The 17,267-nt window shown below is 36.8% G+C and overlaps 1 protein-coding gene across 1 annotated transcript in view; it reads left to right on the forward strand.

The window, feature by feature from the left end:
* ZC3H11D (zinc finger CCCH-type containing 11D) overlaps positions 1 to 8,208 on the forward strand; it is a 33,317-nt gene extending 25,109 nt beyond the window's left edge. The window contains exons 9-12 of the mRNA XM_024761382.1: positions 2,719 to 2,823; positions 3,078 to 3,278; positions 4,675 to 4,767; positions 7,982 to 8,208. Of these exons, the coding sequence (XP_024617150.1) occupies positions 2,719 to 2,823; positions 3,078 to 3,278; positions 4,675 to 4,767; positions 7,982 to 8,007 (425 nt within the window). The 3' untranslated portion in view covers positions 8,008 to 8,208. The remainder of the gene's footprint in view (positions 1 to 2,718; positions 2,824 to 3,077; positions 3,279 to 4,674; positions 4,768 to 7,981) is intronic.
* Positions 8,209 to 17,267: the final 9,059 nt, after the last annotated feature.

Here is a 17,267-nt window from a genome sequence, read left to right on the forward strand (position 1 = left end):
TAGCTTCAGTTTCCTTATCTGAAAAATTAGCCTGTTGGACTACATAATTTCTAGGAGTCTTGCTAGCTCTAAAGTTATTGGTCCTCTTAAATGGTAATACCCAGTCCTCTTTAGTTGTTTTTTTTTTTTCATCTTCCAATATTCAGTGTGATTGAATTTTCTTAGAAAGACTTGTGAAGATATATATACTGAGAAGAGTATCAATTCTCACGCTGACTTCCCCACTTTATGATTATTACTAATTATAGTCTGTGAATAATCCAGAGATATGATAATAAAATACACCCTCTATAGTGTTATGCTGCCTTTATTGTGCTTAGAATCCCCCAGCTGGGACCTCTGCTGGGCAGCTCTCTCAGTCACAGGCAGTACAGCTGTCCTGTAATTAGAGAACTTTACATGTTCTCCATCTAAATATTAACCAGTTACATCTACTGTTTTCCCCACCATTAAATAAATATTCTCAAGAACAGGAAGACACTTGTGATCAAATTCTCCTTATGGAGAATTATATGTAAATCTTGTTTCCTCTCTTTTGCTCAATCCATCAAAAAACACACACCTCTAACTACACTAATAACCATAGCCACCATTCACGTGTGGCTGTTTAAGTTAATTAAAATTAAATAAAATTTTAAAATTCAGCTCATCAGTTGCACCAGCCATATTATAAGTGCTCAATATCCACATGTGACCAGTGGCTATCATTTCAGACAGCACAGATTTAGAATGTTTCCATCATTGTAGAAAACTCTATTGGATGGCCCTGCTCCAAAGCTTAGAACAAATGACGACTGTTACAGATATTTCTTCATCCTTGGTTTAAACTGGCACACTTGATGTAAAATTGATAACCTTTTATTTTTTTGTATTTTATTATACAGAGGTATTAAAAATATTGCCACAAATATATAATTTACATATTGAAGATAATGGCTGTTATTTCTGAATTTTTAATGTTTTGTTAGTGACAAATTTGGGGGACTCAATGTGGTAATTAGGGAATTTCAGTGGTGGGTTCTAAAAACTAATATACGTATATATATTTTAAATAGGTATGCCCATCATATAATGCTTGCAAAGTGAAATACCAATGGAAACACTTCCTTTTACTAATAGTGACATTCTATTTTCTTAATTTGCTTTAAAAGATAACAAGGACAGTCCTCAACCAAAGCGTTCACTAACTACCCGACTAGTACCTACAATGCATGTATTAAATGCTACTGAGAATATCAGTATGAAGTGCAGAGAGGACCCTTCTTCAAGTGAGACATCAGCTCTATCACTTTTTGGCCTTAGATATATTTGCCTTATTGTGGATTTATTTTGCTTATTTGCAGTAGAATTTTAAAAAGGAAAGAAAAAAGGATGGTTTGAAAACTATTCAGGATTAAGAATTAAAGACACAATATTCTTCTAATTGACAATGAATTGTGATGTAGGTCCTAGTAAATTATACACTTTCCCACTAGTTTAATTTAGATATTAAAGTTAATAATATACTACGTTCTCTGAAGCTTCATTAGTACATTTTAAATTTAACCCGTGCTGGGATACGTTGACAAATTTTTATTATGTTTCAGATTATTTTTCTTGATTGGGCTTCTCCTTGCTTTTTAGTACTTGGAGCTTCTTCTCTTGATACAATTAAGACTCATGAATCTTCCTGTTTCCCTCCCTCCTTCCTTCCTTTTCCTTATTTCATTTATTGAACCCCTGTAATATTCTTCAGCCCCAGCTGGGAAACAAAGGGAACCGTGATGGTTTACCTCAGAGCAGCTTAGTTTAGTGACACTTGTGAAAAATATGGTTTCCAAGTTCTAGGAGTGGGAGCATGAGAGTAAGGGTGGAGCATGATGTTTGGAGAGGAGGTGGTGAATCAGAGCTTCACTGAAGGTTTACTGCTGAAGCTGAAGATGAGAGCTAGGGCAAAGAGAGATTAATCAGCCCACTGTAGAGAGCTAATGTAATCTACATAGTGAATTTGATGTTCATTTTCTCTGTGTAGTAGTTACTTGTGAATGTTTAGGATCTCCACACAGAGAAATAATAAAAAATGCTCCTCTTTACTAGATCGTTTTAAGATACTCTGGAGAAATGTACCTTAGAAATTCCTGGAAAATTGAGCATGCACATAAAATTTTCCACGTAAAAACATGCAAGCAAGAAGTGAATAACTTAGTGATATTAGCACTTACAAATTCTGATTATTGAGGCTTGTTTCACCAAACTATCTATACCCCCAACTTCTTAAGATCTTAAAACAGTAAGGTAATAGTCAAAGTATTTTACACTAATGCAACTTCTTAAGAAGTAGTAGTTTAGGCTTAAAAAGTACAAAAAGATTTATGTTCAAAATAACTATTCTAAAACTACTTAAAAATAACATTATAATGAGATATATAATTATATTTGGATTGTAATTTTATGTTCTTTTAAACCTAAAAAGATCCACACATTCCTTTGGAGAAAAGCATTTTTCTCCAAAGGAATGTTACTTATTGAAAGTTTTCTCATCAATCAATTTCCAAGATAGATTTTTTTGGTACTTAAAATTAAATCACCCTTTGTTCTAGAAAGTAAAGTATTGGGGTGGTACATTTATTTTTTTCTCTTGCTTGACATGTGAATGCACAGATATGTAATTATCACCTACAGTAATTTTCAGATGAAAGTGTCTCTTTAAAAACTGTAAAACTTTGTATCTTCTTTAAGTAAATGATGTCCAGCCAGTGAGGAAGCCTCATTTTAAAGGCCTGAAAAAAAGAAAATGGATTTATGATGAACCAAAGAACTTTCCTGGCCCAGAAATGCAGAGAGGTAAAGTGTCTATGTATTTGATATTCCTAAATTGTAATTTGAAAAGAGATTAAATAATATTTTCTAGCAGAAAAACAAGTCATTGTCATGCAACATGTTATTTTAGATGTCAGCCCAATTCTTATAAACTTAGTTCTTTTAGCTTACATTATCTTCCATTGTGCTATCAAACATTTAAAGTGCAATATGTTATTTACGGGTGTGAAACCAGCTTGTTTTATCCCTCACTCTCTTCCCCCTTTCTTTTATAGCAGTACAGGCTCCAAATCCCAAAAATAAAATGAGTTACCATCGCAATAATAAAAACAGAAACTCTGAGAATGACTCCTATATCCATGGTCAGAGAGATGCTGTCAGAACTGTCTCAATGAATGCACCTCCCCGCAGCAGGCCCACAAACGGGTCCTACAATAAAGTTGATGTTAACAAGGAACCCAAATTCAACCTCTGTTCAGGTGGAGTTCTACACTTATATAGGCTCTTTACTCATGTCTGTGGTTTGCATTCCCATGGAATTTCCTGATGGTCCAACTAATCTTAATTGCTATCCACCCCCTTCTTTTTCCAGGCAATCACCACCATAACATCTTAGAAAACTAGTAAGAGGATTTTTGTCTATGTGCAGGAGTGCACGTGATTTAAAGGATATTGGAGAAAACATGTTGGATGCAGATGGCTTGACATGACCCTCTCTAGAATTTTGTCTCAGAGCACTGCACTTTGTTCCCCCTGGATAACTTTATTTCACTCTTGAGGATTGTTTTTGAATGGTTGACATTTTCTTGTTCCACTGACTGCATTGTTCAATTATCACTTTCTGTCTAGTGCTGTGGTTTTTCTTTAGGCCTTCATGATTACTTTCTGAAAGGGTTAGTTTGGGGGTTAACTGCAATATTTTTGACAACCTCTCATCTCTCCCACCCATGCCCAGATTGCTTCTAAATCATTTCATCATGTAATAGGCAAAGTCATAGTATTTCTCAGGAAGTACAAGGACACAAGGGAGGAGGGAACCAAATCTCTCTTTTTTTTTTTCCCCTCTCTCAGATGAATTTGGCTCTTTTTAAAGTTGGGTTTGTCTTCTCAACTTAACAAAATGTCACTCAATTCCCTGTAATTTCATGTTTGTATTCTCCAGTGTGCATAGTCTAGTTAGTAGAGTTCTGAATGTTGTGTACTTTCTGAAACATAAGTGAAAACTCTATGTCTCTCTTAGGTCTTCCTTTTACAGTTTAAATAGAAGTTAGCTTTTAAATTATTTTCTTCTATTTGTTTTAGAATGGAATGATGTATGGATTTATATATAAAAATAAGGATATTCTTAAGTGAAACAGACTTTTAATTTTATTTACTATTATTATTTTATTATTAATTTTATTATAATTTTACTGTGAGTAGTTAGCTGTGAAGAATACAGTAACTACCAGAACAGTTTGATGCCACAGTCTAGATTTGTGTTAAGGTGGCCTCACCAACCTACCTACCTACCTTCCTTCCTTCCTTTCTTTAGCTCTGCAAATGTTAACAGAATTTTATGTAAAATCATGGTAAAGCCAGGCAATGAAACATTTTGATTACATACACATATCATACTCTTCTCTAGCTTAGCCTCGTGGGAGCAAGCCTTATTTGAGGAACTGAACAGTCAATTAAGAGATGTATAACCGTGTTCATTGATAACTTAAATGGTTTTAATAAGCTCACTTGTATCCCTGATGCCTTAGCTTTGAAATGGTAAAATGAATTATTAGAGAATAGCTTCACCTCTGAGACATTTATAACTTTGAAATGCTCCTGGAATATGATTTTAACATTATAAAATATTTAATTCCTGTTTCCTTTTTCTCTCAGATAAATATATGTCAGCATCATATAATGGTTCAGCCTGGCAAAAAAGAATTCCTTTTTCAAAAACATATTCAAAAACTGAAAAGATATATTCAGGTAAATATTTACTAGTGATTTTAATGTATCATACAATTCTGAAAATAAATGACAAGTTTTTAAGCTCAAGGAACATATTTTAGAAAATTTAGAAAGTTTTCACCATATACCTGAACATAATTACTTGGAGTTTAGTAGATATCTTCTCTACTAGCAATTTAATTTTACTTTTTTATTGTGTTTTCCTTTGCCTATTTTAATTTTATCAGAAATCTTTTGATATATTTCTCTCCTTAGAAGCATAGCAGTTTCAGCAGTTATGTAATATAAGATGCATTCTTTGTTGAACTACAAAGCAATATATAAATCCATATTTTGACACAAAATATTAAAGCCCTACTATATCCACCATGGACACATATTGGCTGGTGCTGGCTGACAAGGCATCTAAGACGTAGTTTCTAGGCTGGGAGGTTCAAAGTGACTATGGTCTCCGCCTTGTGCTCTGTGCTCTGGGAGGGTGTAGGGATTCCAGGAACCTCCTCAGTGTAAAGGTTTGTAGCAGATCCAGCCTCAGGTTTGGGATCTGGTTCTTATACTAAAAAGCTTGTTGTCTTCTCCCAGCTTATTCTGGGGCTGGCTCAGTGGGTTTGGAAAACCATACAGGATAAAATGGTTTCAGTTATTTCTTGGAAAACTGAACCTTTCAGAAAAAGACCTAGATAGGGAGTTCCTACCTAAATCAGTAGCCTAGAACTTTCAGAATCATCTGAAATCCATCAACTCTTATATGAGAGGTTCCCAGAATGAATCAGAACACATCCAGACTAGAAACTGTACACTTTCCAAAATAAACAGCTAAGATCTTCTAAAGCAGTATTTCCCTATAAACTCTTGGCTATAACTGTGATGCAGTATTCAGACTTATATATATATTTATACCGGAGTCAGTTGTTTTCTTTTTTCCCATCTCTTCCCAAATCATATTGTACTGCAAGAAAACTCTGCTGTGGCACTATTTCATTGATTATATTTCCTCTTCACTTCATGTGGGTTGCACTTAATTTTGGGGGAAAGGAGGTGAAAAGGCAATGAAAATCCTAGATAAAACTACCAATTGTCAAGTCACATCTTTTTCTCCCACCGTTTCCTTGTGGGTGGAATGTTATTTGAAGTATTAAAGGATGTGCTTCTCACCCCCCTGCCCCTGTCCCAGTGACTACTCTTGTATTGCAGCAGCCTTCTCCCCTCCCATCCCACACAGTGAAACATGAATCACTAAAGGATTTGGAGGAAGGAGGGGTCACTTGAGAGTATGAAGCACATACCATCCACATATGCCACAGGAAAAGGGATGTGACAGGGGATGTGAGCCAACAAAACTGCTCTTTTCTTTCAATCTGAAGAGTAAGGAGGAGGGTATGGTGAGACAGCAGGAGAGCAGAAACTGTGAAGCCACTTACACAGTACTAGTTCCCTCCTCCCCTTCTCCCACCACCTCCAGCTATGCCAGGGCCCAGGGATAGAAAGGTCTATGATAGAATTCCTCTGGAACTTTTAAGAATCTGAGTATAAAGAGGCTCTGCATTGTACTTCCCAGATGCAATCTAGGGGGGAAGCTTTGGAGAGAGTTTCTCAACGCCAGCTGGTGGTGGGGTTGTGGGGGGGACGAGGCACGTCTAACGCAAGAGGGCTGGAGACAGAGCCTCTTGAGATTGCCGAGCTCCAGGGTTGATTGGGAGGGCATCACATAACCCTGTGAGTTTCAAGTGAGAGTGAGTTCCTGGGAGAGAGGACCAGCAGGTCTACACAAAGTCTTCTGGCTAGGCCTAAAGGGATAGCATCAAAAAGATGCCTTTGTGGTTGGGTGCTATTCCGGGGAGGACTCAGCTGGAAACTCAACTGTTTGCTGTGCCAGGAAGTCGATTAGAAACCAAGCCATCATCCACTGATCAAACCCCTGTTACGTGAAGTATGGTCTGGGGGCCACCAGCAGTGATATCACCTGGGAGCTTGTTAGGAGTGTGGAATCTCCATCTCAGACCTACTGAATCATTATCTGCATTTTAACAAGATCCTCAGGTGATTAGGATACAGATTAAAGCCTGAGAAACCTTAGACTATGTTATCTGGGCCACTGTTCACCAGCACAGGACCCAGACCTTGTTGAAACCCAAGATTGTTGAGAGGACATTCTTTTCCTACCTGTCACACAGCAGCAACCATCCTCCCCAGTCCCAACCCTAGAAATTAGGATAAGCAGCAGGAAGGTAAGGGAGGAAGAAAAACCCTCAGAATTTCAAATCTGAATGTGATTGACATATACATGTGAAGTAGCTAAGAAAGCACTGAATGCGACTAAGTTTATATGCAAATTTTCTTTTTTTTTTTTTGCGGTACGTGGGCCTCTCACTGTTGTGGCCTCTCTCGTTGCGGAGCACCGGCTCCGGACGCACAGACTCAGCGGCCATGGCTCACGGGCCCAGCTGCTTCGCGGCATGTGGGATCTTCCCGGTCCGGGGCCCGAACCCGTGTCCCCTGCACCGGCAGGCGAACTCTCAACCACTGCACCACCAGGGAAGCCCACCCCTAAACTCTTATCCTTTCCAGTTGTTGTTGTCATCACCAGAATAGGGAGAGAAAGAGTAGCTTGTGTTTCCTCCCCTGCACTTCCTGCCAGGGCACAAAGGAGAGATTTCAGTGTTTCCCAGGGGACAGGTGGACTGCTAGAGAGAGCCACTAGTCTACTCCTCTAAGGAATATCTGGAGCCAAGGCCTCAGAAGTGTAACTGGGTGAGAGGAGTCTTTGGGACAATGTTGGCTGCTATGAGGCTAATGCAACAGAAGAGGAAAATGTGTCTGCAGGAATCGAGGAAAGGAGCTGAAGGCAGTTAGAGATGTCATTGTCAGCCTTTCCTTGAGGCCACTTGTCCTTTCTGATAGACATACAGCTGGTGTGACTGGAGGTGCCTTTCTCCAGAGGAGGGGACATTCATTCTGTTCATTCTGGGTGCCCCATGGTGCAGCCTTCTACATACTGTAGTATTATTTCCATTCCTCTCCACCCCTCCATCTAAATTCAAATCACAGCGAGCGAGCTTCAGAAAGAAGTGGAATTAGTTTGAATGGCATTCTGAAAATTTATGAATTAGAACGATAAGGTTAGTTTTTGTTTTGTCTTTAGATTTATGGTAACTGATTAGCAAAAGAAATGCAAATTTTCGGTACCCTGAAAAAGAAAATAATTGAAATATTTTTTCTACTTTATTATTAGAGCCAAGAAGAAATGGGAGGAAGTAAACCTGGAGGTTGAAAAATGAGAAAAGAGAAAAGTGCCAGAGATCATCTGGTTTACAATCAAAATGAAAATTCCAAGAATGAGATACTCAAGTAGTCCATACTGTATACTGGATAGCCAAATATGATAATTGCAAATTCTGAAAATAAGATGCAGGAAGTACATTGTGCTCTTTCAAAACTGATAAAAATGCAAATTACAAACAGCTGCCTGTGTATTTATATAAGTCTGGAATTCATTCAATGCATTGCCACAAACATTTAATAAAATTTAAAAGTTTGACAATTAAAATCATTCTTTAATTGTAAACTAAGATTGCACAGATTGAGGAGTAAAACTGTGCCTTTGATTTCTATTTTGCAATATTCTTTAAGGAAGAAACCTCACATTTTCTTTCTTTACCTAGATTTTAAGCTGGGCGTCCGTGATAGTTACAGATAAAATGTAAACAAATTCAATGCAGTCCCAGGATTACAGTTTGGTGGTAAGTATGAGAGGAATTCTAATAGAAATACACTTCAGTGTGTTGTAGAAAGAGACAAAGATTGGTTTATTATTCAGGGAAGTTGCTGAACAATGTCTTCTAATTGACAACTACAAAATCTATCTGCTGAAATGTGCTACATTCAAAACTGAAAAATAAACATTTTCCTACCATGAAAATAAAAATTATATGATCATACTGGAGAAAAGAACTTGTAAATGGAAAAGAAAAAGTGAATTAATAACATGGTATCCACAAAGTCTAGAGTGAGCTTTTAAGGCTTCAGTAAACTCCAGAAGTATAAATGTTTACAAATATAACAACTATACCCTAATTTAAAAAAAAAGTATGAGAGCAATATAAGTAATTAACCTTTCAAGTGATGTTTTTCTAAGTTTGTAACACTTATACTTCTGAGTTTATGAAGGCTCAGAACTTCACTAAGTCTTTAGAACACCCTGTTTTTATATTTGCATGCATCTTGTGGTTATTGGTAGCTTCTTGTTCAATATTTATTGGGGAAGGGAGGCAATCAGGGTTCTTAGAAATATTTTATTTTAAAACATTTTATATGGTGTGATTCCAGCTTGTGGAATAATAAACCCTAGTTTCTGGCTTCTAATGGTGCTCTGTCTCCACATTTGCAAAAACTTGAGGTTATAGCCACTTTGTTTTTTTTACAGATAGAGCAGATAGAAATGAAAACTGTGTCAGCAAAGTATCTTGGTAAGATAGTTTGAGAGGGATGTAAGAAAAGAGCTGAGCTGAAAAGATGTCTAGATGGAAGGTGATAGGAAACAGCCTATAATTCCATTTAACAGACAGGTCTGTGTCCTTCTAAAACTTTTCAACTAATGATGAAGAAGGAGGGGTTCAAAGAAGGAAATTCAAGATCTCTTTCTTGAAGTACAGATTCTCAGTGTGTATCTGCATTGCATGCCCAATGCTGAAGAATCAATGAGGAACGAGGAAAATGTAAAGGAAGGCTTGAATGTGATTCTTCTGAATGTGTACATGTATAATTCCTGAATAAATGTACATTTTTATTATGATAAACTTTGTCTAAAGGACCAAGTCAGACAGTGGCATTAATCAACCTTGTTTTAATGTTTGTGATTTAGAGAAAGGGCACTTGATTTAAATGGGGGTAAACCAGTAACCAGGAAGGAAGAAGATAACAAACCCCAAAATAAGAAAAGATAGGGGATGACAAAGGTAAGTGGACAACCAAACATTTGGAAGCCAGCAAGATGCAATGCTTACTGACTCCTAAACATACAAGTAGTGCATTTAAGCTTCAATTCCACAGTGCCACTGTTGGGCAGTTGCGTATCTGGCACATACAAAAGCTTTCAATGAATTTCACTGGTGTTCAATGATTCGACTCTTTTCAAAATACAACAGTAATAAAAAAAATAATAAAAATAGCATTTATTGGGTGTTTAGTATGTTAGTTAGCTAGGGCTGCTATAATAAAGTACCACAAACTGAGTGACTCAACAGAAATTTATTGTCTCACAAATCTGGAGGCTAGAAGCCTGAAATCAAGGTGTCAGTGGGTTGGTTTTTTCTGAAGGATCTATTGCAGGACTGTCTTCTTGGCTTATAGATCACTGTTTTCTCCTTGTGTCTCTTCATATCATCTTCCCTTAATGTGTGTTTCTGTGTTCATATTTATTCTTTTATAAGAACACAGTCATGTTGGATTAGGGCCCATTCAAATGACCTCATTTTAACTGGATTACCTCTGTATAGACCTTATATCCAAATAAGGTCACATTCTGAGGCATTGGGGGTTAGGCCTTCAAAAACATATGAATTTTGGGAGGACACGAAGGTGGCTCTGGGACCCTCCCAGGGTGGGTGAGTAGATTTTAAGTGACAAACGTACTCTAACACTCCAATCTCTCTAAACATTTAAATCCCTTCCTCTACAATAAATCAAGGCAGGTCTGGACTCACTCTGGATTTGCTCACTCTGGACTACCTTTTAGTCCATATTTAAACCAACCAACCAATCAACCAATTAGAACACTTTCTAATTTCCCAAGCTGCACGTAAGTGCAGAATCTCTGCTTAGTGGGCCCATATCAACAAATTTGGCTCGATCCAATTCTATGTTCCTTCCGTGATTATTCCACATCTTTAAAATTCATTCCCACACACATTCCTTGGACTTTTGTCTGTATAAATTAGAAAACTCAAGCAGCTACCTTGGAGTGTAGCATACTTCCTCATGGTTCCCAGTTTCATCAAGTCTTCCTATATGTTCCTATTTCAACTTTCAGGATTATGTTCCTTCGCAATCAATGCCATAATTGTAACAGTAAATACTCTGTGAGCCTGTGAATTCAATTTGCATTGTAATTCAGTCACTCCAGGATGAGATTTTAGGTTTGTTTTCCAGCATTCTCAACCCTGTGCCTATGACAAATAAAGAGCCTTCTTTCAGGGCAGACATAGAAATTTTCAGGTTTCACTTTCTATGTGATGTATGAGCTAGGAATTTGTCAATGTAAAGAAAAATGTACATGACTGTTGTGAGTTTAAGTTTTATTCATGGTCTTACTGAGGACTACCACCTGGGAGATAGCTTCTTAGTACCTCTGAGTAACCAGCTCTGGAGAAGTAGGGGAGAAGCCAGTATATATATATGAATTTTTTGGCTAGAAAAAACATAATCAATCACGCATGTATCTTAGTAAAAGATTACTGCTAACCACAAAGAACAAATGATTTTACTGCTTTTCTATGTATGGGAAGATGCAAGAATCTGGGATTATTGAAGTTCTTCCTGAGATATATATCTAACTATCTAGGGGTCTGTTTATTCCAAAGCTCAGAATGTCTCATCCTGTTTTTTCCATCCTGAATTCCTCTCAGGGCATGCTCTGTCAGTGGGTGACTGCGGTGGGTTGAGATTTAACCCTTAGTATAACTGGATGGTGAGTGGTACTCTTTGTTCCTTTTTGTTTTTAAATATTCAATTTCCTGAGTTCATTTTGTTTTTCTTTTTTCATTTTGTTCAGTGACATTAGGAGCAACCAGCCCATCTCATTATATTTGTTAGTTTGACAAAAATGATCAGAAGTATCATATACATGGTTACCTAGATCCTTGCCCCATAGAAGTGTTTGATTATGAGTATCCAATGGTATTTTTGCATATTTCTATTGCCACATAACACCATTAATTATCAATGCTCTACTGCTAGAAATAGAGTAATTAGTGCCTTTAAAACTAGTTAGATTAGAGATCCAAGGGCAGAAACCCTAGAACCAATTCAGAAAACTTATCCTTAGGTTATGTTCCCATAGAGCCACTCTCAGTACCAAAATTTTTATTAGGGTTCTCCAGAGAAACATGACCAATAGGGTGTGTGTGTGTGTGTGTGTGTGTGTGTGTGTAAAGAGAAAGGAATTTATTTTAAGTAACTGACTCATGAATGGGCAAGAATTTTGTGCATAAATCTATAAAACTTTAAGGAAAGTTTCTAACAACACCTAAAAAAAATAAATGAAATGCTATACCATAATCATGGATAGACAAACACAATATGTTAAAAAAATGTCAGTTGTCTGCAAATTGACCTAGTCATGACATCATGTCAATCAAAATCCTAACAGGCTTTTTTCATGAAACTTGACAAGCTTATTCTGAAACTAATATGAAATTCCGAAGCCTTAAGAATAACCAAGATACTACCAAAAAGAATAAAGTGTGGGGCTTTGCCTGTCATATATCACGATTTGCTCTAAAGCTATCTAATATTATAAAACTATATTTTATATCTGCTACAGCATAGTATTGACATTATTATGATATCTGAGGCAAAATTGAAGAGAACAGAGAGCCTAGAAAACCAACCTACCTATCTATGTAAATCTGACATATGGCAGAAATGGTATTGTAGATCAGTAGAGAAAGAAGAGGTTATTAAATAAATGTTTTGGGAAATTGAGTATCCCTAAAGAAAAAAAAGACAATGGATGCCTAATATCACACAAGAAGTAAATTTCAAATGAATCAAACACAATGGCACAGGCAAAACTTAAACTCTACAAAAACTGCTTGTTGAATGTATACACGAGTCATAGAATATTTAGAAATGTACCACTGAATGAAAAGTTTGATAAACCTCTCTTTACTGCTATGCTTGCCAATATTTGGGTAAAGGAAGGAAGGCTGGAAGAGGGACAGGCAAGCATGTTCCACTCCTAAAGTCACAAGAACCCCCTAAATATACTTTCCAAATAAACAAATATACTTTCCAAATGTTTTTTTATAAACATTTATAAAAATTAGGCACTAGTCCTCTTGCATTTATCACTTAAGGGGCTATGTTTTATTTCTCTTATTTAAAAGCCTTTATTCCTTTGATGTAAATAACTTCTTATCTTACAATAGGACTATTATACATTTTTACCTAAATCCTCTTAGATTTACTTGAGGGATCCAAATAGCTTGTTTTCACTTCTAATCTTAGGACATATCTATGCTATCTTTAAGAAAAGTTTTCTATAGACAGCATTTCCTTTGAAAATGAATTTTGGCTCCTTTTACCAGAGGCTGCCATTTGACCTGGAAATCAGTTTCTTCCTACTTACAATTATTTTGTCACAAATTGGAGTTTAAACTGCCTGAAAAAATAAAAGCCACAACTTCTACTTTGCTCCTGGCATAAACTCAGGACAATTTGTACCATTTGCAAGCTAATCAGAACAGATCATCCACAGTAGGCTGGGAGAACTTCTGGTTCCAATTCAATCTGCTTTGGGTTGGCTTTGGATGGTAGTGTTTGTGAAGATAATTGTCCCTATTGCCAAGTTGATATTTATGTTCTTTCCCCCAGGGAAAAACTGCCACAGAACAAATTAAGGGTGATTATCAAGAAGAGTAGGTAATTGCCAAGGAGTTCAATAAACTTACATGAGCTTTGGAGCCAGAGGACATTTTTGGGCTCCTGGGTTTGCCTTTTGCTAGTCATTTGGCCTAGGAGGAAATACTTAGTCTCTCTGTGCATAAATGTCCTCATTTGTAATAACACCTTCCTGATAGAGTTGTTACGGGCAGTAGAGATAATATATGAAGTGCTAAGAGTTGTGTCTGGGATAGAGGTGGTTTTGAATAAATGATACTCATTTATTACTGGAAATTATCTGACAGGTTACCACTACTTGTTGATCAATATAATAGAAATAATGTGACCATACTCTTAGGACTTAATCTTTGCCTGATATTAAACAGCAACTTAGTATAATAAAATCTGTATATTTCTGCTGGAGCATAGGCTAGAAATACAGTTTGAAGTTGTTTTTGAGAACAGAATGATAATTCTCAGACTCACTTGCTCCTTTCCTATGAGATCTGGTAACTAAGGATGCAGAAATGTTTCCCTTTCTTATATTTTTGATTCAAAAACAAATCTATATCCAATTTTAATAGGTATATATATATATAAAACACAATAAGAATGAAAATAAATTTGATACATTATACCATTAAAAATTAAATACCAGGTCATAAGTTGTAGGAGAATTTTTAAAAGATTCCTTTTTAGTTTTTTTAAAATTATGATTTAATAATTTATACTCCCCAGGCATGCGGCCCCGGGACATTTCTAGCCCAGGGCACTATAGCTCTGCATTCCACAGGGAAGTAATTTCAAATTTGCTCCCTCCTGACATCCAGAAGCTTCTTTTTTCCCTCCATAGCTAGTGGGTTATGTTTAAAGGATATAAAATTGCTTTCATCATACTAAATACTTATTCAAATTGCAAATTGTTTTATCAAAAAGCTATATTTAAAATTATAGAGAGAACATTTGTTAGTTGGTTGATTTTATGGGTTATCCACATTATTGCTTCTTGCATGGGCCTGAATAATCAAGAGATGGTTACTCATTATTGGGAGAAAATAGCTCCATTTAACTAAGTATATATTTTTGAATCATCTTCAGACTAGCATTGTGTTATATAATTTGTAAATTTGACTCTCTGAAACATTAACATATTAATGTACTATTATATTAATATATGTTAATGTATTAATGTGATATATTAAGGGTTACTTATTTTCAGAAGTGCATAAAATTCAGATTCCACACTTTGTCAGCCTTTATCGAGTGGTCTGCTGATAAATGTTTGACAACTGATTCTCAGGAAAAACAGCTTCAGTCTGTAGCACTGGTGATTTCTGTAGTGTAAAAACTCTCACCACGGTTGATTTAAAGCTACCAAATTGAAGTCACTGAACACAGAATTAGGAAGGAATGCACACAACTGGCTCTCCTGAGCTGGAAAGCACTCACTCCAGCACATCTCTGCATATTCTCTATGTAATAATAAAATAATTTAACATAATCAAATTAAATTTAATTCATATTAATTGAGTGCCTATTCTGAACCAGTTCCTATTCAAGGTATTGGTGATATCCCACTAACTATATAATATACATATTGTATGTTTGTTTGTTTATTGCCAGTTTTTATCCTTAAGAATAAAGCATCATGAAGGTAAGGAATTTTTCTTTTTAGTTTATTATTGATTTCTCTGAGCCTAGAACGATGGCTGACACACAGTAGGCGATAAGGATGCTGAATCAAATGAAGGAGACTCAATCTCTGTCTTTAACAAGATTACAGTCTATCAGAAAATGAAACAAAATGTTTCTTAAGGAGAAAAACAGATTACAGCATGTAATAATTAACAAGCCTTAGTATTTTTCTAAAGTTGAATATTAAATTATAATAAAATCCATAATACTATAATTAATAACTTTTATCTCTAGCAAAAGTTATATTTTATTGAAGTGTTTATGTTGATTGTGATTCTGCAAATAATAACAGCAATAATACCAACAGTAATAGCAAAACTTTATAGAGTGCTTACTCCGTGGTAGGCATATGCTAAGTGAATTACATGTATTATTATAATTCTTAATAATTATATTATTAATTCTCACACTATTCTTTCAAATATGCATTAATTTTACCTTTCCACCTTATAAATGAGAATGCTGTGATTCCAAATTTCTCAGTAACTCGAGTCAATAGCCAATAAGTGTAATGCTCCTTTTTGTACCTAAGTCTTCCTGATTCTAGAATCTATGTTCTCAACCTCTGTGTTCAGTCTTGTAAACACTAATTTTCTTCTTTGTTATTACAAAACGGTCATGGAGGGTTCAAATTTTCATTTGGATGCTTTGCAAAGTGAATAATACTAGGAAAGGGAAGTCAAAGTCCTAGAGGCAGGAAGAACACTGTCTAAACTTTAGCCAAGCTGAGGAGAACTTTCAGGTCATCTTGGTCAGTGTCTTTGTTTAAGAAATAGCCAAGAAGCCAGTGCGGCTGGATGGAAGGCAAAGAGAGGGAAAGGGATTGTTGTGAACGATGGGGTTAGAGAGGTGTGCTGTGGAGGCAGGTCACATGGGCATTTGCTGTCATCTCTAGACTTCAGCCTTTTCTCTGAGAGCCCAGGAAGCCATCTGAAGGTTCTGAGCAGAGGAATGCCACGATCTGCCTTCCATTATTCTGAAGGAGCACGGTGGCTGCTAAAGCTAACAGACTCCGTGTAGGAGGAGAGCTATAGCCTGGGAGAGACCAGTTAGAAGGTTATCACCATAATCCCAGTGAGGGAGGGTGTGGCTTGGGACAGGGCGGTGGCAAGAGGGTGAATAGTGGCTGGATGCTGATGTGTTCAGCAGTAGAACCCATAGGATTTCTCATGGGTTCCCATGAGGGAAGTAGAGAATTCAAGGTTAACTGCAAGATTTACAAATGGCAGGCTGGCGACTGTAAGAGGAATAAGGAGTTTGGTTTTGGATTATGTTCAGTTTGAGATGCTTCAAAGGGAATGCCTGTGATGACAACTGAAAATGTTTACATCTCTTCTAACAATTCATATTTTAAAAAGACCCCACATCTTAATTCTAAGATTCAGTACTTATATTAAAAAGACAGGGCTTCCCTGGTGGCGCAGTGGTTGAGAGTCCGCCTGCCGATGCAGGGGACACGGGTTCGTGCCCCGGTCCGGGAGGATCCCACATGCCGCGGAGCGGCTGGGTCCGTGAGCCATGGCCGCTGGGCCTGCGCGTCCGGAGCCTGTGCTCCGCAACGGGAGGGGCCGCAGCAGTGAGAGGCCCGCGTACCGAAAAAAAAAAAAAAAAAGACAGTCATTTACTTATTACTAAACTTAGAATTTTTATCAGATTCCACTAAAAGGAGAGCCAAACCCATGAAGTTCGAAAATACTAAACACAAGTGAAGTTAAAGAAAATATTGGTGTTCTGAACACTAGAGGTCAGCAGTATCACACAAACAGAAAATGCATCTAGGTAGAAACCACAATAAGACAGTTTGAGAACATTTATTTCTAACTCACTGATGCTAGCAGTAGGAGTCTTCAGGAATAAAAACAAAGCATAACCTTTTCATCGAAGACATTTTATATAAAGAAAAAATAATTTATTTCAGTTTGTAAGGATCCATAGAAGCTATAACGTAGCTTGGGGGCTTCTATAGTATTTGAAAATAAAAGCCTAAAGATAGATGGAGCAAAGGACACTCTGGGGCATATTTTTCTCTGGATGCCCTTGCTGAAATCATGCTGGCAGCAATTAATCACATTAGGGTAGAGAACAGAGCAAGCTGGTATTCCTCTCAAGGGCCAGGCTGCAGCTTTGGTATACGTGCCTCCTAAGAAAGGTGACAGTACCGCCTGAGGCCCTACTTAAACCGGCTGTAGCTGTTGGGTCCAGTAGGTCATGAGTGCTTGAGT

Source organism: Neophocaena asiaeorientalis, unplaced genomic scaffold (genome assembly GCF_003031525.2).
Source record: "Neophocaena asiaeorientalis asiaeorientalis breed wild unplaced genomic scaffold, Neophocaena_asiaeorientalis_V1.1 scaffold653, whole genome shotgun sequence".
NCBI classification, from domain to species: domain Eukaryota; kingdom Metazoa; phylum Chordata; class Mammalia; order Artiodactyla; family Phocoenidae; genus Neophocaena; species Neophocaena asiaeorientalis.